Below are 23,918 nucleotides of genomic sequence, written 5' to 3' on the forward strand. Positions count from 1 at the left end.
TATTTTCAGGGGAGAAACGTTGGAGGGGATGACATTACCCCATCATCTTTCTCCATCATCCCATGGGCAAGATCAGGGAACGCTCCATGCCAGCTTCCCCAACACCCAGCTGCCATTGGAAGAGAAGAAGGGCAGGGAAACCAACTGGCAATAAACTGTCCTTGGGAAGGCTGGAGTTTGGCGCCCGTCCCGTGAGAATCCCCTTTCTTAATAGCCCATAATTGCTGGGATGCAAAGGGGAAAAACTCCAGTTTCTATTGCCCTGTGGGAATGTGGCCACGTCGAGGGTGTGGCTCTGGCGTCAGAAGCCATGGACTTTGTTATTTGGACCTGCTTTTAAGAGCGGTTTTTCGGGTCCCAACAGTCCTAGCTGAGTTGCCTCCGTCCTTGAGAGATCCTGTAGCCAGAGACCTTCCTGGATCGAGAACGAGGAGTCGGAACCGCACAGGAGTGGTAAGAAGACGCAAATTCTCCTTGCGGATCTATGATTCCCAGAGATCTTTGGGAAGAGGGATTAAATCGTTATTATTTAATGGAAATTGTGGCCATCGTGGCATACCTTCCGATGAAAATAGGGACACTGTATTCAATAATAATAATAATTTTATTTTTTATACCTGGCCCATCTGACTGGTGTGCCCCGGCCACTCTGGGGGGCTTCCAACACATATAAAAACAGAATAAAACATGAAACTTAAAAAAAAAAAATTCCTTCAGGGCTGCCTCCAGTTGTCTTCTAAAGGTTGTATAGTTACTTATCTCCTTGGCTGCATGGGCCACATAACTCCATCCTCTCCAACATTTCAATAAGGATGTTCAATTCCATCCCCTCCAACGTTTTTCTCCTGAAAATAGGGACGTCCTATTCCATCCCCTCCAACATTTCTCCCTATTAAAATAAGGACGTCCTATTTCGTATCTTCCAATGTTTCTCCGATGAAAATAGGGACGTCCTATTCCATAGAAGCCGATGGGGCCACTTTAATTTATCGTACAACTGGAGGAAATTAAACTGGTTGTATTATTATATTGTATCGTATCGCATTGTAGCATGGAGTGGGTGTGATATATAAACACGTGCTCACATGCAACGCAGGTAATCTAAGAACTTAGAATCTGGCTCAGTATGTAGCAGCTTCCTATGTTCCTGCGTATTCTCCTAAAATCTTGTGGCCGTGAGTTCCGCAGGCTAGCGGTGTGCGGTGCAAAGAACCCCTTTTTCTTTCGTCTGGTGGTACTGTGGTCTAAACCACTGAGCCTCTTGGGCTTGCTGATCGGAAGGTCAGCGGTTCGAATCCCCGCGACGGAGTGAGCTCCCGTTGCTCTGTCCCAGCTCCTGCCAACCTAGCAGTTCCAAAGCACGCCTGCGCAAGTAGATAAAGAGGTACCGCTGCGGTGGGAAGGTAAACGGTGTTTCCGTGCGCTCTGGTTTCCGCCATGCGCCAGAAGCGGTTAAGACCTGCCAGCCACACAACCTGGATCTACGGGCAAACGCCGGCTCCCTCGGCCTGAAAGCGAGATGAGTGCCGCAACCCCATAGTCGCCTTTGCCTGGACTTAACCTTTCAAGGGGCCCTTTTCCTTTCACCCTTTACCTAAAACCTTGTGGCCATGAGTTCCGCAGGCTAGCGTTGCGCAAAGAAAGCCCCTTTCTTTTGTCTGGTCCCAGATCTCCTCCTGATCGGTTCCGTTGGAGGTGACCTCCCCATATCTCCTGTCTCTGCCCCCAAACTTTAAAAGAAAAACACCAACTTTGCTCGCATGGTGCGCTAAGCCAGAGACCCTTGACTTCCAGGCCATTGATCCCAGATCTGTGGCTTTCTCTGAAGCTGGCAGGGGCAGAACCACCCGGAAAGGGCATTGAGCCATGAAACCGTTTTGAAAATTGACGTTTATTTTGCCCTCCGCTCGTTCCTAGAATTCCTCTGGGGAGGAGGTGAGTTTTGAGGTTCTTATCAGGCTGGCGCAGCCTGCACACTCCCAGTGTGTCTGCGCCTCGTTCGAAACCAGGCATTTGGGTGCCCCCTAACAGGCCTCTCTGTGGGGTGAGACGAGGGGAGAGACAGAGAGAGAGAGAAAAGGCCCCGTGTGGTTTCTGCCTGCTGCGGAAAACGCTCTTTGCTCCGGGTTCAGGAACAGAGGAACGTACTTTGCTCAGCCTGCAGCGGGAGGAATGGATTTCGGTTTCGGCAGGTTGGTTTCGGCGGTGGGCACTCGGATGGCGCAGGGTCCGTCCGTCCGCGGGACGGAGAGCTTTGGGTGGGATTTGACGGGAAGGCAGAGCTGCCTCTGGGAGGGTCAAGAGGGCAGCTGGCCTGACGAAAGCTCAATTAAAAATGCATTAATTAAAAAAGGGGTCTTGCAAGCAGGTTGTGCCCAGCCCTCTTGGAGAGAGCGTTGGGTGTGGGACTCAGAGAGGCCAAGGCCCACTTGCGAACACCTCCCCAGGCATGTTAGAGGATGGAAAGCACCCAAGGTTGCAGGTTTGATCCCCGTATGAGGGAGAGTGGACCGGCCGTGGCTGAAAAAGCTCGGTGACCCCTGCTTTAGGTAAAGGTAAAGGGACCCCTGACCATTAGGTCCAGTCGTGACCGACTCTGGGGTTGCGGCGCTCATCTCGCTTTACTGGCCGAGGGAGCCGGCGTACAGCTTTTGGGTCATGTGGCCAGCAGGACTAAGCCGCTTCTGGCGAACCAGAGCAGCGCACGGAAACGCCGTTTACCTTCCTGCCAGAACGGGATCTATTTATCTACTTGCACTGGTGTGCTTTTGAACTGCTAGGTTGGCAGGAGCAGGGACCGAGCAGATTCGAACCGCCGACCTTCTGATCAGCAAGTCCTAGGCTCTGTGGTTTAACCCACAGCGCCACCCGCGTCCCCGACCCCTGCTTTAAAGGTTTCCAATTCACCATTTCAGTCCCTCCTGCCAATCAGAGAGGTGCCATGCCAACTCAGGAATTCCTGACCTCACCCCGAACCTGTCCGTCTCTTTCCACTTCAGCCAAATTCTTTTAAGGTGTGCTCATTCCATCAGCGGTTTGCCCCTCCCCGAACTTTGCCCACCCCACAGATCTTATCTCAAGCCGAGAAGTCAAAAGTCCTTCTCGGGGCGGCAGCAGCAGGGCGTTGTGAGGCTGTGGAATGCCAGCCTCGCAGGTGACACCACTGTCAAAATCCACCCTGCCGAACTGACCGCGGTCCGGGATTTGGAGAGCTCTGTCAGGGCCAGGAATAAGGATTTGGAGCACGTGCGCGAGAGGCTTGGGATACAGAATGGTAGAGTTGCGAGGGACCCCCAGAGGTCATCCATCCCAACCCTCTTGCAGTGCAGAAACGGCCACCCGACCTCTGCTTAAAAACCTCCAAGGAAGGAGAGCCCGCTACCTTCCGTCCGTCGCACGGTCAAGCGGCTCTCAGTGCCAGAAGGTTTTTCCTGATGTTGAGCCGGGATCTCCTGTCTTGGAACTTGAAGCCAATAATTAATAATAATAATAATAATAATAATAATAATAATAATAATAATATATTATTTATACCCCGCCCATCTGGCTGGGCTTCCCCAGCCATCCTGGGCGGCTTTAAACAAAATATTAAAATACATTTTAGGGTTGGAATGCAGCCTAGAATAGCATTCGCCGCTGGTGGTGCTGTGGGTTAAACCACAGAGCCCAGGACTTGCCGTTCAGAAGGTCGGAGGTTCGAATCCCCGCAATGACGGGGTGAGCTCCCTTTGCTCGGTCCCTGCTCCTGCCAACCTAGCAGTTCAAAAGCATGTCAAAGTGCAAGTAGATAAATAGGTACCGCTCCGGCGGGAAGGTAAACGGCGTTTCCGTGCGCTGCTCTGGTTCGCCAGAAGCGGCTTCGTCCTGCTGGCCACATGACCTGGAAGCTGTACGCCGGCTCCCTCGGCCAGTAAAGCGAGATGAGCGCCGCAACCTCAGAGTCGGCCACGACTGGGCCTAATGGTCAGGGGTCCCTTTACCTTTAAATACCAGCAAGTTGGCATTCTCTACCATCAGACAGAGAAACCCTGGAAGTGCAAATTAATTCAGACACACAGTGAGAGGAGAAGGAAACAAGGGCTGCCTTGTTCTCCCCGGTGGGGGAAAACAGTGTTTCGCAGTAGGTAACTCTACCGTGTGGTTTAATTCTCAGATCTCCCTTCCTGGGCATGTTTCAGGCCCTGCTGGGCCCAGGTGGATGAAAGGAGCGAAGATGTCCTCCCTGGCAGGTGCCTCTGCCACCGAAATACCACCCTCCCCAATTGCCAAGTGACGCTTTAAGCTCCTGAATCTTCTCCCCTTCCACTGCCTGAATGTTTTGCGTTGTCCGCGAGCTGGGCTCCGGTTTCCTCGGCCCCTGGGGTCAATGTCTGCGGCCCTTTACAGCTTGCGAAACTCCCATTTATGACCTGCGGCTTTTTGTTAATTCTCTCTTCTGCAAAACAAGATAGGCAGGGAGTGAGTCCACTAAGGAGGTGGTTTATGGCTCTGCGAACAAAACTATGAGCGACCCAACCACCTTTGTCTCGTCTCCCTGGCATTGTTGTTGTTGTTTAGTGTCCGCCTCTTCTTGACCCCCTGGACCAGAGCACGCCAGGCCCTCCTGTCTTCCACTGCCTCCCCCAGTTTGGTCAAACTCATGCTGGTCGCTTCGAGAACACTGTCCCACCATCTCGTCCTCTGTCGTCCCCTTCTCCTTGTGCCCTCCATCTTTCCCAACATCAGGGTCTTTGAGTCTATTATTTCTGCCCTGCCCATCTGGCTGGGTTTCCCCAGCCACTCTGGGAGGCTTCCAGCAGGATATTAAAAACACAACAAAACATCAAATATTAAAAACTTCCCTAAACAGGGCTGCCTTCAGATGTCTTCTAAACATCAGAGAGTTGTTTATCTCCTTGACATCTGATGAGGGGCGTTCCACAGGGCGGGTGCCACCACCGAGAAGGCCCTCTGCCTGGTTCCCTGTAACCTCGCTTCCTGCACGGAGGGAACCACCAGAAGGCCCTTGGGAGAGGGACCCCGGTGTCCGGGGTGGATGATGGGGGTGGAGATGCTCCTTCAGGGATACTGAATGACAAACAATGACAAATACTGGGTGACAAACAGCAATGCAGAACCCGGTTGTTGTTGTTTAGTCGTTTCCGACTCTTCGTGACCCCATGGACCAGAGCACGCCAACATCAGGGTCTTTTCCAGGGAGTCTTCTCCTGAGGTGGCCAAAATCCTGGAGCCTCAGCTTCAGGATCTGTCCTTCCAGTGAGCACTCAGGGCTGATTTCCTTCAGAATGGAGAGGTTTGTTCTTCTTGCAGTCCATGGGACTCTCAAGAGTCTCCTCCAGCACCAGAATTCAAAAACATCCATTCTTCGGCGTCCTGAGTGATAAATTCTCCTTTCTCCCAGCAGAGGGCAATCGGTGCTTTGCTATTCTATTAGGGTGGCCTCTAATATAAGGCAGGTCTGCCTTAGAATAATAGAAGCAGAGAACTGCAGAGTCTGAAGGGACCGTGGGCGTAGACAGGGTTTTTTTCTTGTGGGGAGGGGCTCCAAACAGTTGTTGTGACTCCCCCCCCCAAAAAAAAAAACTTGCGAAGCATCGTTCGTTAAGGGTTCCTAGAGTTAGGAAATCCTGGTTTCCCTTGCAGAACAACAAGAGTTGATTTGATTGCTAAACCACTCTGGAAATCATATCTCTGCCTGGAACCCTGGAATAATAATCATATTTTAATATTTATACCCTGCCCATCCGGCTGGGTCTCCCCAGCCACTCTGGGCGGCTCCCAACAGAATATTAAAAACGTGATCAAACATTAAAAGCTTCCCTAAACAGGGCTGCTTTCAGATATCTTCTAAAAATCAGGTAGTTGTTTATTTCCCTGACATCTGATGGGAGAGCGTGCCACAGGGCGGGCGCCACCACCGAGAAGGCCCTCTGCCTGGTTCCCTGTAGCTTTACTTCTCGCAATGAGGGAACCGCCAGAAGGCCCTCGGGAGAGGGACCCCGGTGTCCAGGGTGGAGACGCTCCTTCAGGGATACTGGGCCATTTAGGGCTTTCAAGGTCAGCACCAACCCTTTGAATTGTGCTCGGAAACGTCCTGGGAGCCAATGTAGGTCTTTCAGGACGGGTGTTATGTGGTCTCAGTAGCCACTCCCAGTCCCCAGTCTGGCTGCCGCATTCTGGATTAGTTGTAGTTTCCGGGTCACCTTCCAAGGTAGCAGCCAGCCAGAGTGGACAATAATGGGCTATATCAGCAGCCAGTCTAACCCAGCAGAAGGCAGCTTACTATGTACTGAATGTATGAATAAAGGTAAAGGTAAAGGGACCCCTGACTATTAGATCCAGTCGTGGCCGACTCTGGGGTTGAAGCGCTCATCTCTCTTTACTGGCCGAGGGAGCCGGCGTACAGCTTCCGGGTCATGTGGCCAGCAGGACTAAGCCGCTTCTGGCGAACCAGAGCAGCGCACGGAAACGCCGTTTACCTTCCCGCCAGAGCGGTACCTACTTATCTACTTGCACTGGTGTGCTTTCGAACTGCTAGGTTGGCAAGAGCAGGGACCGAGCAACGGGAGCTCACCCCGTGGTGGGGATTCAAACCGCCGACCTTCTGATCGGCAAGTCCTAGGCTCTGTGGTTTAGCCCACAGCGCCACCCGCATCATATAATTTCTCCCCCTCTTGCTTCCCAGGGACCGCAAAGCCCTGTTCCTGATGTGAAGGCTGCGCAACACCACTGGAACACCCAACCTGTGAATAACATCTACAGAACATCTTCCCACCTCCTAAAAGAAAGTCTCTGAGGAACCCACTTTCAAAAACGAGAAATGTACATCCGTAGGCTTGTCTTCACCTCATCTCCAAGCACAGACCCCGAAGACGAAAAACCGAGCAGCCCCCGGTCCGGTTCACGAGGGGAGCTGAAGTTTGAAGAGGCGACGGGCGATGAGTATTTTGACTTGGGTCACCACCGCGAGGAGAGGGCTGGGAATGGGTGGGGAGTGGCCGAGCCCCCCGAAAACGGGTCAAAGTCCATCAATGGGAGGAAGGACCTTTGGACTTCACCGCCGGACAGAGAGTCCAAGCTGGAGGTGGTCAAATCCGGCTCGCTCTACGACATCCGGGCCTACAAAGGTGAGACGAAGCCTTCGAGGCTTTACGACGAGGACGAAGAGGAGCTGAGGTACAGGATCCGTCCCGAGGAGGCCTCGCCGGAGAAAGCCGAGGAGCTGGAGGAGGAACGGCGGGAGATCATCCGCAGCCAAGTGGTTAGGAAGAGCACCACCATGGCTGAAAAGTGGAGCTCCACGGAGGAGCTGGAGGCCATCAACGCTGGCCGAGAAGCCGCCCCGGGGACGAGGAGCTATTCCACCGGCTTCGCGGTCTGTTTCGACAACCCCTCTTCGCGCTGGGAGAGCAGCCCCGTCGACCCTCAAAACATAGACACGGAGAAGATCAACTTTGCCATGGCTAGGCAACAGTTTTTGGAATTGGAGAAGACCAACCCCAAGATGCTTCTGGGGCCGAGGAAACCGGCGCCGAGCTCGCGGACAGCGCAAAACGTTCAGGGGATGGAAGGGGAGAAGATTCCTGATGTCTACGGCCAGAGAAGAATTGGTTGGTCTACTGAGCGGGCAGATAGCCACGTTCTCCAAAGAACAGAACCCACATCTCCCAAGCAAGCCCCTATTTGTCAAAACTCGACTGGAGGCGGCTGGGATTACGGTCTGGAAGAAATGACCCAGAACTCAAGCGTCGTGGCACCTGATGGAAGAAGGGTCTACATCAAAGAGGAGGCGGGAGGACCCGTGGACTGGGAGACCGGTGGCCAAGGCCTTTCCGAAGGAGATCTGGGGTCCTCGGACGAGACACCCATCGAGCGGGAAATCCGTCTGTCGATGGAAAGGGAGGACGCCCACCGCAAAGAGAGAGGGATCCAGCGGGTCAACAGCCGGGACGAGCTGGTGGAAATCCAAACCAAGCCTCTGTTGCTGTCGGCCGACACGCCGCCGGTTTCCTCCCGGAAAGGAAAAGAGAAACACACGGTTTCCTTCTTCGTGCAGAGGGAAATTGAGCAGGAAACCAGGCGCGAGGAGGACCTGCAGAAGGAAGGCAGGCTGCTGTCCGGGACGTACGACAAGGGGGTCTGCCGGGAGTTATCGGAACGCCGGAAAGTGTTCGAAAGGGACGAGGCGGCCCCCATGACGGCAAGGATGCCGGGGGAGCCAGAGGAGGCCCAGAACGGCGAACCCAGGGAAAGGACGGCTGGCCAGGACGTGAAGTGGAGCTCAGAGGCCTACCAGCCTTCTTTGGCCAGCGGAAGTAAGCAAAGGGGTGACTTGCACCCTTTCGACCGGAACGACACCGGCCAGCGGGTGGATTCCTCTGTCTCTCGGGTACCGGAAGACTTGGGAGAGGAGCCTGCGGTTTTGCGGGAAGGACATTTCGCCATCCCGGTGAGGAAACTCAAGTTCTCGTCTGCCGGCGACCGGGAACCCCCGACCTCCCGGGGGAAAGAGGGCAGGCTGGAGGGGTCTGCTCCCCGGGAGGAGCTGTACACCGTGAAGACGCGGAGACCACGGATGTCGGCCCTGATTGACCAGGAGATCCAGGACGCTTTGCAAAGGGAAGTGGAGCTTCAGGAGCAGCGGAGGAGAACTGGGACGGCGGTGGGACCCTCTCGGACGTCGTCGCAGAGCTCGGGTGAGAGGGGCAGGGCGGGGGGGGGTCGATGACAGCTGGTTCACGTGCCATGGCGAATCGCATCATCGCAGCCGTCATTGCATTCACACAATGCCTTTCCGTAGCTAGAACCCCGCTCCAGGCGGCTGGCAGCATGGAAAGGTTTGCAGAATTGCAACCGTAAGGAAAGGCGGTCACAAGTTACTTATCTAGTTACTTATCTCCTTGACTTGGGGGTTCCATAATTCCACCCCCTCCAACGTTTCTCCCCTGAAAATAGGGACGTCCTATTCCATCCCCTCCAACGTGTCTCCCCTGAAAATAGGGACGTCCTATTCCATCACCTCCAACGTTTCTCCCATGAAAATAGGGACGTCCTATTCCATCCCCTCCAACATTTCTCAGATGAAAATAGGGACGTCTTATTCAGTAATAATAATAACCCATCTGACTGAGTTGTCAACTAATTAATAATAATAATAATTTATTATACCCCACCCATCTGGGCAGGTCTCCCAAGCGCCTCCCAACAGAATATTAAAAACACGACAAAACATCAAACATTAAAAGCTTCCCTAAACAGGGCTGCCTTCAGATGTCTTCTAAAAATCAGGTAGTTGTTTATTTCCCTGACATCTGATGGGAGAGCGTTCCACAGGGTGGGAGCTACCACCGAGAAGGCCCTCTGCCTGGTTCCCTGTAACCTCGCTTCTCGCAGGGAGGGAACCCTCAGAAGGCCCTCAGGAGATGGACCCCGGTGTCTAGGATGGATGATGGGGGTGGAGAGGCTTCTTCAGGTACACAATAGAACATTAAACATTACAAACTTCCCTATACAGGGCTGCTTTCAGATGTCTTCTAAAGGTTACATAGCTACTCATCTCCTTGACATCTGATGGGCAGGCATTGCATAGGGCGGGCGCCACCACCGAGAAGGCCCTGAGATATCCCTGCGCTTGGTTTCTTTCTTTTTAAATTTAACTCTCTCTTCTGATTCCCTCCACCAGCTGCTTCAGGAATTGCCGACAGCTACTGCGTATCGGCCGTGGCTGCTCCCGATTCCCCTGCGAGGTTGTCTCCCTTGCTGTCCCCGCGTCAAGCCTATGTCGGGAAACCATCCTCGGAACCAGACTGGAGAGCGCAGCGTCCGTCGGCGGAAGAGGAGAAGACAAAGAGGCACAGGGAGGGAGGAACGGTAGGGACTTGCCAGCAACCGCTGCAACAGGGTGTTGGGGGCGGAGGTTGCTGCCTTAGGTAGGAGAATCATAGAGTTGGAAGGGACCCTGTATTGTAATATTTAGTATTTTGATGTTTTGTTGGAAGCTGTCCAGAGTGGCTGGGGAAACCCAGCCAGAAGGGCGGGGTACATAGCTGTCAACCGTCCCTTATTTGGCGGGAAAATCCCTTATCCCAGCGCCGTGTCCCACTGCTGTCCCTTATGGATGATGTCCCTTAAACTTCCCGGGTTTCAAAGGAAGCAGCTCCTCTCCCTCCCTCCCAGCAGGAGTCTAAGAACGACTGGGGGGGTGGAGCTTGCATGTCTTGTGCCAATCAAATCGGCCGCGTTGCCTGGGGACTCGCCTTTGCTCAGCGCTTCCCAGCAGAGAGGTGACGGTGGTTTCCCTTGCTGCATCCCCTTTGCCGGGTTGCTGTGCTGTGGGAACCACCGCTTGAGGCTTCGTTTGGCTGCTGGCTGGGCTTTGGCTCGGAGGGGCTCAGAAGTTGAACATAACTGTGCTCTGAAAAACCCTTATTTTGGCTGCTGATCCCCTATTTCTGAGGCTGCTGGTCCCTTATTTTCAAATCTGTAAGTTGACAGCTATGGTGGGGTATAAATATATCATCACCATCATCATCATCATCTTTATTATTATTTAGTCCAACCCCTCTGCAACACAGGAATGAATAAGCAGCTGTCCCTTACGGGGATCAAACCTGCAACCTTGCTGTTATCAGCACCACGCTCTAACCAACGGAAGGGAAAGTGTCCACTTTGCATGCAGAAATTCCCCGGTTTTGATCGCTGGCATCTCCAGGGGGAAGCAACCCCAGTTTAATAATAATAATAATAATAATAATAATAATAATAATAATAATTTATTTATATCCCGCCCTCCCCAGCCGAAGCCGGGCTGAGAGCAGACATCCCCAAACACAGCCCTCCAGATGTTTTGGGACTACAATTCCCATCATCCCTGACCACTGGTCCTGCTAGCTGATGGGAGTCGTAGTCCCAAAACATCTGGAGGGCCGATTTAGGGGATGCCTAGAGTGCCACTTCTGCCCGTCAGTGCAGGCGGCGCTGAACTAGATGGAGCCCTGGCCCAGGCAGCTTCCGATTAAAATCCGGCCTTTGTTTAGAATCAAGAGGGCTAGAATCTTGCATTATCCTTTGGGGAAATGAATAGCAGAACAGCTGCGCAGGTGGCCGCCTGGTTCGATCCGCCCGGTGTCTCCAGTCGGAGATGGAAAAGTCTGAATTGGGGCGGACACCAAACTGAGAGCTGTGACTCAGCACGAGACACTTTTCCTGTGTTCCTAATTTGCAAAAGACTGGAGGGCGTACAGTCAGCCGTTCCTACTGTAGCAGGAACCCCCCCCCCCCATCATTCAGTTTGTACAAACTTCACACATACTCACACTACATAGGCTACGCTTCTGCTATAAATTCATAGAAAATCAACCATACATCGGATCTGCACCGTTCCACTTTTATTTTACTCCATGAAGGAAGGACTACAAAATGGGGAAGGTTTGATACAGGGCAGCTATAATCCCTTGAGCATACCAGCACATCCACAGGAGCCCTGCCCAGTTGCTACGCCAACCCTGATGGTCCCAGACAGAAGACCATCAAGGTCACAAAGGACTTGCATATGGGAGTGGATTCAGCACAGACTGGAACAAAGGACAATAATCAGTTCTTCCCTCTGGGGGCAGGAAACTGCAAACTCCCCTCTGTCACCTGGAAAGTACTCATGGGGAGGGGGAAAGGGGGAACCAGCCAGGTGACAGGACACTCAGGTTACCACCACAACTCCTCCCTCAACCCCTCCTTTCTGTGATGTATGTATGATGTTTCTGGGGGTGGGCTTGATCTACAGGGTGGCAATTTCAAAAGTCTTTATAAGACCTGGCACACCATTTTTTCTGGGTCCTTCCTCTCTCCTGCAAGTGAGGGGAGCACCCTGTTGCAACAGTTCAATAAAGGCCAAGCCTACAGGCTGCTGTTTTGCTCCAAGTTATCCTGGTTGGTGTCTTTGTTTTTGTCCAAGGGAGCCCTCGGATTTTTCCGTTAACACTACGGAATATCCCCTCCCTGCCAGATTTCCTGTTCTCTTATTTTCCTCCTCTTTCCCTCCCCCAGTATGCTGGCATCGATCTGCACGACGAAATCGACTCCGAGGTAAGACCGCGCCCTTGCCCTGTGGGGAGAAAGCCTTACGCTGTCTTACTCAGAAGTAAGCTCCTCTGCATTCAATGGTCCAGACTGTGCAGCCTTGCACTCCGATCCTAGGTGGTTCTTTTTTACTCAGAAGGAAGTCCCGCTGAGTTCAATAGGATTTACGCTCTGGTGCTCTCCCGATCATTCTCACAGTCCCTATTACACTGGGGCCTTGGTTGTCGAACGTAATCCATTCCAGAAGACCGTTTGACTTCTGAAACGCCGGAGCGGTAGCTATTGATCTACTTGCACTTTGACGTGCTTTCCAACTGCTAGGTTGGCAGGAGCAGGGACCGAGCCATGGGAGCTCACCCTGTCATTGCGGGGATTTGAACCGCCGACCTTCTGATCGGCAAGTCCTAGGCTTTGTGGTTTAACCCACAGCGCCACCCGCATCCCGTATTATTATTATTATTATTATTATTATTATTATTATTATTATATCCCGCCTTTTCCCCTGGCAGGGACTCAAGGTAGCCTACACCTAAATTTTATTTCAACACGGTCACATGGCCCCCGGGAGCTCATCTGCCAGGCAAGGCGGCCCCTGCTGGCTGCAAAAGAACCCTTGTTCTCTTAACTGAGCCGCTGATTCCTTTTGCAGGTTGTGAAATCCACCAAAGTCGTCTGCCAGAGGGGACTCCTGGCTCAGCTTTGGGAGACGGGCCAGATCCGCGGGGCCGTCGACGACAGCGACTGAACCTTGGAGAGGAACTGGAATTCCCAAAGCCGGCATCGGCGCCTGCCTGCGGGGCTTTTCTTTGGTGTTTAATTCTCTGGTCTCCCAAGTGTTTTTCCATTCGATCTCTTGCCGGATTCGGCCAGCGGTCGGATCCCGCCGACCCATCTATGTCCGATTAAAATTCTGCATCGCTTTGATTGCGAGAGAGACGGCCCAGAATTGATCCTGGCGATTTCGCGGGCTCTGGGCTGCCATGGTGAGGACTAGCTTCTTAACTTTCCTTTTAGGGGGAGGTCAGTGGCAGTGCCAAAGACCCCCGAAGTTCAGTCCCTGGCGCTGCCAGCCAGTATTCAGGCATATGGTCTCAGTGATGGGCAGCTTCCCACTTTCCCCTTCATATCAGTTGAAGAGGAATGGAATCTTCCTTTCCCCTTTTTAAAGGAAAGGAAAGCACTAGGGATTGGGGCAGAGGCACAGCTCTTGGACGCAGAAGGTCCCAGATTTTAAACCTTGACAGCTCAATGCAGGCCTGGGGGAGAGGCGCGCTGTCTGACAGAGCTGTTGCCAGCCCGTGTCGAGAAATGGTGAGCTGGGTGGAATCTTAATATAGTGTAGTTTCCTTCCTTCTCGGGCAGAGGCAGTGGGGCTGAGTGGTGGCAGCACCTTCTGCCGTTTTGTTGCCGGTGGGTCCCAATAATAATAATTTATTATTTATATCCGGCTGGGTTTCCCCAGCCACTCTGGGCGGCTCCCAACAGAATTAAAAGCGCAATAAAACATCAAACATTAAACAGCTTCCCTAAACAGGGCTGCCTTCAGATGTCTTCTAAAAGTCAGATAGTTGTTTATTTCCTTGACATTTGATGGGAGGGCGTTCCACAGGGATGGCGCCACCACCGAGAAGGCCTCTGCCTGGTTCCCTGTAAGCTCCCTTCTCGCAGGGAGGGAACCGCCAGAAGGCCCTCGAGAGATGGACCCCGGTGTCCGGGCTGAACGACAGGGGTGGAGACGCTCCTTCAGGGATACTGGGCCATTTAGGGCTTTCAAGGTCAGCACCAACACTTTGAATTGTGCTCGGAAACGTCCTGGGAGCCGATGCAGGTCTTTCAGGACTATATGGTCTCGGCGGCTGCTCCCAGTCCCCAGTCTGGCTGCCACATTCTGCATTAGTTGCCGTTTCCGGGTCACCTTCCAAGGTAGCCCCATGTAGAGCGCATGGCAGTAGTCCAAGCGGCAGATAACCAGAGCATGCACCACTCTGGCCAGACAGGGTACCCTTGATAGGGTAGGAACCCTCGCTGCCTCACCGGGACTTGAACCCAGAGCTCCAGCGTCCAAATCTTAACTTCCTTTCTGCTACATTTCCAGCGTCTTTGTACAGGGCGGGTTCTGTTGTTTCCCGGCTAAGGAGGTGGCCCTGATCCATGCGTGTAGCATCAGTCGGGGTGCCTCACCCTCACATCTCGAGAGACCCCTGGGACCCAGCGATCTCTCTCTCTCGTTTGGTTCCTGCATGGTCACAACGGGCTCATATATGTATATGTGTATAATTTATATACGATCCAGAAAGAGGAATAAATCGTTTCGTCTCCGTCCTTTTGCGAATGTTAAGTCCAGTGCTGGATTTACGTATAAGCTAAGCAATTCATAGCTTAGGGCCCCACTCTCTTGGGGGCCCCAAAAAAAATTTAAAGGGGGGGGGAACTGGATGTACATTTCCAAAATATAAGATAAAAAGCAAATAAAATAAAACCTACATAGAGCAAGAGTGTTTCGTGTTGTGTAGGCTCCTATGATGTAAGTCATGGGCCCCACCTGCTCCCTAAAATATCATTTCTGGTTTGCTCATTTCTATATACTAGAGTTCCCAGGATCCTTTGTGCTGGGCAGCCGTGCGTTTGAAATATATAGCGTGGATGTGAGCTCTGTCGTGCCAAGCAAAAAACCCACACAGGCTCAGATTATATTGTTGTTTAGTCGTTTAGTCGTGTCCGCCTCTTCGTGACCCCCTGGACCAGAGCACGCCAGGCCCTCCTGTCTTCCACTGCCTCCCGCAGTTTGGTCAAACTCATGCTGGCAGCTTCGAGAACACTGTCCCACCATCTCGTCCTCTGTCGTCCCCTTCTCCTTGTGCCCTCCATCTTTCCCAACATCAGGGTCTTTTCCAGGGAGTCTTCTCTTCTCATGAGGTGGCCAAAGTCTTGGAGCCTCAGCTTCAGGATCTGTCCTTCCAGTGAGCACTCAGGGCTGATTTCCTTCAGAATGGAGAGGTTGGATCTTCTTGCAGTCCATGGGACTCTCAAGAGTCTCCTCCAGCACCAGAATTCAAAAGCATCCATTCTTTGGCGATCATCCTTCTTTATGGTCCAGCTCTCACTTCCATACATCACTACTGGGAAAACCATGGCTTTAACTATACGGACCTTTGTTGGCAAGGTGATGTCTCTGCTTTTTAAGATGCTCAGATTATATATTTAAAAGTAAACTATAGTCCTTATGTGCTTGGAAACTCTCTTTTAAAGTAGATTGCCCTCTGTACCCCAACATGACCTTGAACTCCGTTAATTTTATCCCCCCCACTTTTCGGGGGTCCTCACTTTGTTGTTGTTGTTGTTGTCATTTTTAAAGAACGAATGCTAACTTGACTGGAAGCTGAACTAAGCTGCAACACCTCTCAGCTTCCACCAGAGGGCGGGAAGACACCGTTACAGATGTTACAGATGTCGCTTCAAATGCTGCTTGTTTCATTATAGCGTCTGTAAATCCGGGACTGGAAAATAGGGGAACTTGGAGGGTCTGCACTACTGAGCTTAATTTATTCATCCTGTAAGGTTATATGCAAGGTTATACAGTGGTAAAGGTAAAGGGACCCCTGACCATTAGGTCCAGTCATGGCCGACTCTGGGGTTTCGGCGCTCATCTCGCTTTACTGGCCAAGAGAGCCAGCGTCCAGCTTCCGGGTCGTGTGGCCAGCAGGACGGAGCCACTTCTGGCGAACCAGAGCAGCGCACGGAAACACCGTTTACCTTCCCGCCGGAGTGGTACCTATTTATCTACTTGCACTTGGACGTGCTTTCAAACTGCTAGGTGGGCAGGAGCAGGGACCGAGCAACGGGAGCTCACCCCGTCATTGCGGGGATTCGAACCACCGACCTTCTGATTGGCAAGTCCTAGGCTCTGTGGTTTAACCCACAGCGCCACCTGCGTCCCTATACGGTGGTACCTCGGGTTAAGTACTTAATTCATTCCGGAGGTCCGTTCTTAACGTGAAACTGTTCTTAACCTGAAGCACCACTTTAGCTAATGGGGCCTCCTGCTGCCACCGCACCGCCATTGCACGATTTCTGTTCTGATCCTGAAGCAAAGTTCTTAACTTGAAGTACTATTTCTGGGTTAGCAGAGTCTGTAACCTGAATCGTATGTAACCCGAGGTACCACTGTATATCATTCCGGCAAGGCTCTTGACCACCGAACAGAAGCAAGGGACATCTTAGACAGGAAGAATGGACTCTGAAGAGGCAGAGCAAGGTCAAGTCGCTCTTCCCAGATGCAACATGTTGTTTTCCTGCATGGCGTCATTTCTCATTGTTATTTCTGCAAGCCTTAAAGGAATGTGAACCGCTTATCTGGCTGCCTCCGCTCTGCTTCTGCAATATTTCCGCTGGACACGGCTTCCAGTTTTGCTCCTGCAAAAAACCCAGCTCCTTCCACCCAGCAAAGCTTTGTGCAAAAGCTCTTAGGTTCAGAGATATCACAGAAGGCCGATACAGTGGTACCTTGGTTCTGAAACTTAATCCGTTCTAAAACCAAAGTGTTCCAAAACCAAGGTGCGCTGCTTTCCCATAGAAAGTCATGCAAAACGGATGGATCCATTCCAGGCTTTTAAAAACACCCCCCAAAACAACAATTTAACATGAATTTTACCATCTAATGAGACCATTGATCCATAAAATGAAAGCAATAACCAATGTACTGCAGTCACACAATCAATCAATCAATCAGTCAGTAGCTGAGCTGGGTTCCACACAGTCACAAAAACTTTAAAAAAACCCCAACGCAAAATAAATAGCAAAAACACGACAGACCTCAGTGTAACACTCAAAACGGAAGTGTGGCACTCAAAACGGAACACGTTTGGCTTCTGAAAAACGTTCGCAAACTGGAACACTTACTTCTGGGTTTGCAGTGTTTGGGTTCCAAGTTGTTTGAGTACCAAGGCGTTTGAGAACCAAGGTACCACTGTAGTAGTAGTAGTAATAATAATTATTATAATAATTTATTATTTATACCCCGCCCATCTGCCTGGGTTTCCCCAGCCACTCTGGGCGGCTTCCAGCAAAATATTAAAATACAATAATTCATCAAATATTAAAAGCTTCCCTAAACAGGGCTGCCTTCATATGTCTTCTAAAAGTCAGAGAGTCATTTATCTCCTTGACATCTGATAGGAAGGCGTTCCACAGGGCGGGCGCCACCACCGAGAAGGCCCTCTGCCTGGTTCCCTGTAACCTCGCGTCTCGCAGGGAGGGAACGGCCAGAAGGCCCTCGGAGCTGGACCTCAGCGTCCAGGGTGAATGATGGGGGTGGAGGTGCTCCTTCAGGTCTGTGAGTATGGAGGCATCCGCTCCAAGTGCCCCGGTTGTCCAGGGACAATCCCAGAAGGACGCGGGAAGAGGGGAAATCCTGGGACAGCGTGTCAGAACTCAGGAGTGTGGGCGATCGATCGGGCAGATAAATTTCGGCCGCCGCAAAGAGATGGGCGCGTGTGTTTGTGCGATGCACAGAAAAGCAACAACAAGTTTGCATTTCTTGGAGAGGAGTCTTTCCTTTTGCACGAAGCAAAGGGGGCTGTTTGTCTAAATAAGACACGCAATTTCTCGACGGAGTGGAAGAATGCAAAGAATCCGTAGCTGTTCAGAGGAAAAACCAGTTAGAGGAGAAGAAACAGAGGCCAGAGAAAGGGGCCGTTGTTTTTTTTAACAGGGGGAAAGATACTTGCACCCGTTTCTAGCTATTAAAGGGGAGTTTTCTCAGGCGCGATCGTTTCCAAATCTTCGTGACCCCATGGACCAGAGCACGCCAACATCAGGGTCTTTTCCAGGGAGTCTTCTCTTCTCCTGAGGTGGCCAAAGTCTTGGAGCCTCAGCTTCAGGATCTGTCCTTCCAGTGAGCACTCAGGGCTGATTTCCTTCAGAATGGAGAGGTTGGATCTTCTTGCAGTCCATGGGACTCTCAAGAGTCTCCTCCAGCACCATAATTCAAAAGCATCCGTTCTTTGGCGATCAGCCTTCTTGATGGTCCAGCTCCCACTTCCATACATCACAACTGGGAAAACCAGAGCTTTAACTATATGCACCTTTGATGGCAAGGTGATGTCTCTGCTTTTTAAGATGCTGTCTAGGACTGTCATTGCTTTTCTCCCAAGAAGCAGGCGTCTCTTAATTTCGTGACTGCTGTCACCACGAAATGCCAAGTTCAAACAACGTGTTTCGTTCCGCACATCGTTTTGGGAATTAAGCAGGCCCGCGTTTAGATGCGAAATGGAGCCGATTTCCGCCCCTTCCCTGCTCCAGAGTAGGCCCACTAAAATTAACAGCCATCTCCATTAATTTCTACTTGTTTAAGGACCAACGACGGGTGCAAATTTGTGTGTGATTTTTCACGTTTGTTTGTTTAAAGTGTTGTTCAGATGCTGTGGACAAGTTGGAATTTAAGGATGCTTTCTGAAACCACTCTGGGTGGTTTCCATCTCTGTTTGCTCCGCCGTGAAGTTTCCATGACACTCAGATGAGATGAAAGGAGCTGGCGGGCATGAATAAACCATCGCTGCCCTGAATTATTTAGCGATGGACCTTGCGGCGTGCGAAGGGGGGGAAATGATCCCTTCGTCCCTCATTGATGTTTCTGCCACCTCTGTATATAATATATAAGCCAGCCAACGCTGAACTTTATAATGCAGGCACCAGAAGGAACCTCTTTTTAAAAACTAAAGGAAGGGAATCTTGGGCGTTTGATCGTTTCCAAACAACCTGCTCGCTCGTACACCGTTATTTCTTGAATTTACGCCTTGCCCGCCCTCCCCAAGGGGCCCAGGGCAGCAAGCAGAGGCATGGTTTCAAAGCAAAAAAAGCCATTTCTACAACAGTTGAAAACACCCTTAAAAACATCTCAGGAGGAACGGTTGAAGGAGCTGGGTATGTTTAGCCTGGAAAATATGAGACGTGAGAACCACCTGGATAGCCATGCGTATAGATGATACGCAGCCTTGGTACAAGCATGCAGAAAGCGAGCTGCTGGAATTCCTACCTTCTGCAAAAAAGCTTCATTACAGAGCCAAAGATAGCAGGTCCTTTTTGGTGGTGGCACCCCAGCTTTAGAATACCCTCCCAAAAGAAGGAAGGTGGTCTTCTACAAGGCATTATTTTCAGCCCTAGGTGTATTTACCTTTTTATACACACATATATAAAGCTAGGGGACGCGGGTGGCGCTGTGGGTTAAACCACATAGCCTAGGGTTTGCCGATCAGAAGGTCGGCGGTTCGAATCCCCGTAATGATGGGGTGAGCTCCCATTGCTCGGTCCCTGCTCCTGCCAACCTAGCAGTTCAAAAGCACGTCAAAGTGCAAGTAGATAAATAGGTACTGCTCCGGCAGGAAGGTAAACGGCGTTTCTGTGCGCTGCTCTGGTTCGCCAGAAGGGCTTAGTCCTGCTGGCCACATGACCCGGAAGCTGTACGCCGGATCCCTCGGCCAATAAAGCGAGATGAGCGCCGCAACCCCAGAGTCGGCCACAACTGGAATTAATGGTCAGGGGTCCCTTCATTTTACCTATATAAAGCTGGTGGAAAAGTTTCTGGTTTATTAACGTCGCATTGATATTTTGTTCTTACGATCGCAGCCCTGGAATGCATTTATATTTTATTTTTTTAGATTGAAGGAGTGGTGTGGAAACTGCCGAAATAAACTGACCGGTAACGGGGAGGATGCCCAGAACGTTGCCCTTTCTGCAAAAAAAAAAAAAAAAAAAAAAAAATGCTGTTCGAAACCATTTGCCGTGCTGGGGAGTCGGGGTTCTGGCATTTTGTACTATTGTAGCTTGTGGTTTCAACAAAATTCCGCACCACAATAGGCAGGAAATGGCGGGCGCAGTCCCCCCCCTCTCTTTTCATAGTGTATACGAGGAAATGAGTAATCAGAAAGGAGCAGCCCAAAGCAGGAAAGTGTCGAAATTATGTGAACAGCAAATGCCAAAACAAGACGCAGCCCCGTCCATTTGCAAAATTTTCAGATTTGGCAGGGTGCAGAATCTGCTGAAAATTGTTCCTTGCCTGTGGGGGTTTTTGATTTAGTTCTCGTTGCTTATTCAGAAGCACAGACATCAGAAAGGTTAGGAAAATCATATGCCCGGCCGACACACCATACCTTTAAAGGAATGTGGCTTCTTGGGAATTGTAGTTCGCCCCCCTCACAGAGCTACACTTCCCGGCACCCTTAAACTACAGTTCCCAGGATTTTATTTTATTTTTGAGGGAAGGGAGTCTTAAATGTGCTTCAAGTCCACGCTGTGTGTGCAGTCTTGTTGTTTAGTCATGTCCGACTCTTCGTGACCCCCTGGACCAGAGCACGCCAGGCCCTCCTGTCTTCCACTGCCTCCCGCAGTTTGGCCAAACTCATTCTGGTAGCTTCGAGAACACTGCCCCACCATCTCGTCCTCTGCCGTCCCCTTCTCCTTGCGCCCTCCATCTTTCCCAACATCAGGGTCTTCTCCAGGGAGTCTTCTTTTCTCATGAGGTGGCCAAAGTCTTGGAGCCTCAGCTTCAGGATCTGTCCTTCCAGTGAGCACTCAGGGCTGATTTACTTCAGAATGGAGAGGTTTGATCTTCTTGCAGTCCATGGGACTCTCAAGAGTCTCCTCCAGCACCAGAATTCAAAAGCATCCATTCTTCGGCGATCAGCCTTCTTTATGGTCCAGCTCTCACTTCCATACATCACTACTGGGAAATCCATAGCTTGAACTATACGGACCTTTGTTGGCAAGGTGATGTCTTTGCTTTTGAAGATGCTGTCTAGGTTTGTCATCGCTTTTCTCCCAAGAAGCAGGCGTCTTTTAATTTCGTGACTGCTGTCACCATCTGCAGTGATCATGGAGCCCAAGAATCTCTCACTGCCTCCATTTCTTCCCCTTCTATTTGCCAGGAGGTGATGGGCCCAGTGGCCATGATCTTCGTTTTTTTGTTGAGCTTCAGACCATATTTTGCACTCTCCTCTTTCACCCTCATTAAAAGGTTTTTTAATTCCTCCTCATTTTCTGCCATCAAGGTTGTGTCATCTGCATATCTGAAGTTGTTGATATTTCTTCCAGCAAATATAAACAAGAGTCTTGTGTGTGTGCAGTCTTAGATTATTTTAAAAGGGACAAATGCAAGGGAGAGAGGTGTACGAAAGCCACACAGCCATGCTTGCTAAATAGAAATAAACTCCCCGTTCCAAGGCAGTCTATCCCCGAATATCAACCGCAGGCGGTGGGACACAAGGAAGGGTTCATTCCTCACCATACATTTAAAGCACATTACATCGCCCATAAATCCTGGGAACTATGGTTTGTGAAGAATGCCGTGAATTGTGGCGCCCTGTAAGGGGGCAAACTATAGTTCCCAGGATCCTTTGAGGGGAGCCATGTGCTTTGAAGGTACGGCGTGGACTTTGTGGGTCTTCGTGGACTTTCTGGAGGGCATTTTTCTGGCAACAGAGGGATCAAATTGATCTTTGGGGCTACGGCAGAGGAATTCACCTACGTTTTACAAAGGAGACCTTTTAGGACAACTTATGATGGCTAACTCGGTTCCATTAAAATCACTGGGTCTGCTCTGAGGAAAAACTTGGTTGGCTATGTTGTAAACAAAAATTGCCCCTTTTCCCTTATGGGGTATCCAAGAGCCCATATAGAGTCCTTACATAGGTTCCCTATTGGTAGGAGAAAATAACAGAGGCCAAGCAGAGAATATTGAGAAGCAAAGCAGCTAGTAAGCCTGATCTTTATTGATCTGTTGCAACAAGGTGCTCCCCTCACACGCAGGAGAGACCCAGAAAAATGACGCACAAGGCCTTATAAAGACTTTTGAAATTGCCACCCTGTAGATCAAGACCACCCCCAGAAACATCATACATACATCACAGAAGGGGTGTAACCTAAGACCACCCCTCAGATACATCACACCTACATCACAGAAAAGGCAGTCTACAACAGAAATTTGAATGTTGTTTTTCTCCTGTCTGGTAGGTTCCTTGATTGGATTTCCTGGGGAGCCTGGCCAGTTTTTTTGTAATGATAAATACTTAGTTCCTGGGCCATGTCACAGGCTCACACCCTATTCATATCTTAAATGTGCCCTTAAGACAGGATTTGTGAGGAAAGAGACAATGGGGAGGTTTCCCACTTTGACCTTGCAGAGAAAACATTTGGTCAGTTTAGGAATCAAAATGGTTTCAGGTTGGTCTTCCTGTGCTGATCTATGTACGTGCTTGGTTGGTACACTTATGAACATTACAATATATCTAAGACCTCAAAATTCCTATCACAGCTACAACCCCTGATGTTCGCAACGAGATCCGAGTGAGAAACACATTTGGTTTTCCAGGATTCCTTTCGGTCACAGAACCCAGATTTCTGCCTCTTGCGGGCCCGTAAGTTCACAAGTCTCTCGGCTAAATGGGGGGTGGAGGGGAGGGCAAAGAAAGGCAACCTGGAATTGAAATTACATCCCTCCCGGCCGAAACCCAATACAGCCGTGTAACAGAATAAGCATTCGGCGCTGTTGCTGCCAAACAGCTGGTGAACTGGAGACGGGAGCCTGAAATGAAAGCAAAGAGAACTGAATTTAAAATGCCTTTCTTGCACTCCCATTCTTCATTCCCCACCCCCAGGTCTCCTTCCCCAACTACCATGTAGTCATTTCTCCCGGTTTCTGCGCCTTAAGTTCCCCTTCCACAGTTGACAAGAGCTATAGTTGCCATCGAAATTATTCAACCCCCATTGCAAACCGGGTTTGTTTTCGAAATTGACAGGCTTTCTGCTGTCTGCAATGAGCAAATCGAACAAAAGCAATTGAAATAGCTGAACGCAACGGTAGTCCCCCCAAATTCGGCTGGAAATTTCTCCAGGGCCCACCCGAGATGGGAGAAAATTACTGAGTCTCACTGGCCCCCAAAATGGTGGTGCAGGAGCAGTGCCAGCGCCAAAGAGGCAGCGCTTGGCATGTTGTTGTTGAGTCGTGTAGTCGTGTCCGCCTCTTGGTGACCCCCTGGACCAGAGCATGCCAGGCCCTCCTGTCTTCCACTGCCTCCTGCAGTTTGGTCAAACTCATGCTGGTAGCTTCGAGAACACTGTCCCACCATCTCGTCCTCTGTCGTCCCCTTCTCCTTGTGCCCTCCATCTTTCTCAGCATCAGGGTCTTTTCCAGGGAGTCTTCTCTTCTCATGAGGTGGCCAAAGTCTTGGAGCCTCAGCTTCAGGATCTGTCCTTCCAGTGAGCACTCAGGGCTGATTCCTTCAGAATGGAGAGGTTGGATCTTCTTGCAGTCCATGGGACTCTCCAGAGTCTCCTCCAGCACCAGAATTCAAAAGCATCCATTCTTCGGCGATCAGCCTTCTTTATGGTCCAGCTCTCACTTCCATACATCACTACTGGGAAAACCTATTATTATTATCATTAATATTATTATTATTATTATTATTATTATTATTATTATTATCACCCTATACCTTGCAGTTCTCACAGGATACAATATAAAAACACCAAATACATAATCAAAATAAAAACAACCCCCACACATTTTATGGAGCACATTTTCTATGGATATCTAGCCCCTCTTTGGGAATTGCTAAATCCTTTTACCACAACGACTTCCTTGTGGCAGGGAGTTCCATAGTTCTCCAAACCAAAGAATCCTTAACTGAATTTTTCCTACCCCCTTTTTAGGGGGACTCAAAAGAGACTATGCAATCCAGGTTCTAAAATTATCTAACCCCAGGACCGTGTGCTTGTTTTGTTGTTGAATTGTCAGCACCTGAACTCGGGATCCAGCTACAAAAATATTACAGCAGTGGAAACATGTATAC

General features: G+C 50.6%; 1 protein-coding gene and 1 long non-coding RNA gene across 3 annotated transcripts; one reads left to right on the forward strand and one right to left on the reverse strand.

The window, feature by feature from the left end:
* The first annotated feature begins 348 nt into the window (after positions 1-348).
* Positions 349-14,564, forward strand: MISP (mitotic spindle positioning). Of its 2 annotated transcripts, none has more exons than XM_080988895.1 (5): positions 349-453; positions 6,686-8,696; positions 9,683-9,870; positions 12,043-12,081; positions 12,725-14,564. In XM_080988895.1, the coding sequence occupies exons 2-5, from the start codon at positions 6,821-6,823 to the stop codon at positions 12,818-12,820; spliced, it is 2,199 nt and encodes a 732-aa protein (XP_080845021.1). In that variant the 5' UTR covers positions 349-453; positions 6,686-6,820; the 3' UTR covers positions 12,821-14,564. The 2 variants fall into 2 exon arrangements, with proteins under 2 accessions (XP_080845021.1, XP_080845020.1); XM_080988894.1 differs by lacking the exon at positions 349-453 and adding an exon at positions 1,538-2,192.
* A 7,240-nt stretch (positions 14,565-21,804) lies between these two features.
* LOC308467573 lies at positions 21,805-23,912 on the reverse strand. Its single transcript, XR_013981229.1, has 2 exons — positions 23,867-23,912; positions 21,805-22,870 (listed from the first exon to the last, which is right to left on the reverse strand). It is a non-coding gene; the product is annotated as an uncharacterized lncRNA (long non-coding RNA).
* Between the last annotated feature and the right edge of the window lie 6 nt (positions 23,913-23,918).

The sequence above is a fragment of the Podarcis pityusensis genome (assembly GCF_964106645.2).
Source record: "Podarcis pityusensis genome assembly, chromosome: 18".
Taxonomy (NCBI): Eukaryota; Metazoa; Chordata; class Lepidosauria; order Squamata; family Lacertidae; genus Podarcis; species Podarcis pityusensis.

Coding starts and splice junctions, on each gene's coding strand:
- MISP (XM_080988895.1), top strand. CDS start 6,821: ATGTACATCCGTAGGCTTGTCTTCACCTCATCTCCAAGCACAGACCCC. Junction 8,697..9,682: donor GACGTCGTCGCAGAGCTCGG/GTGAGAGGGGCA, acceptor TCCCTCCACCAG/CTGCTTCAGGAATTGCCGAC. Junction 9,871..12,042: donor GGCACAGGGAGGGAGGAACG/GTAGGGACTTGC, acceptor TCCCTCCCCCAG/TATGCTGGCATCGATCTGCA.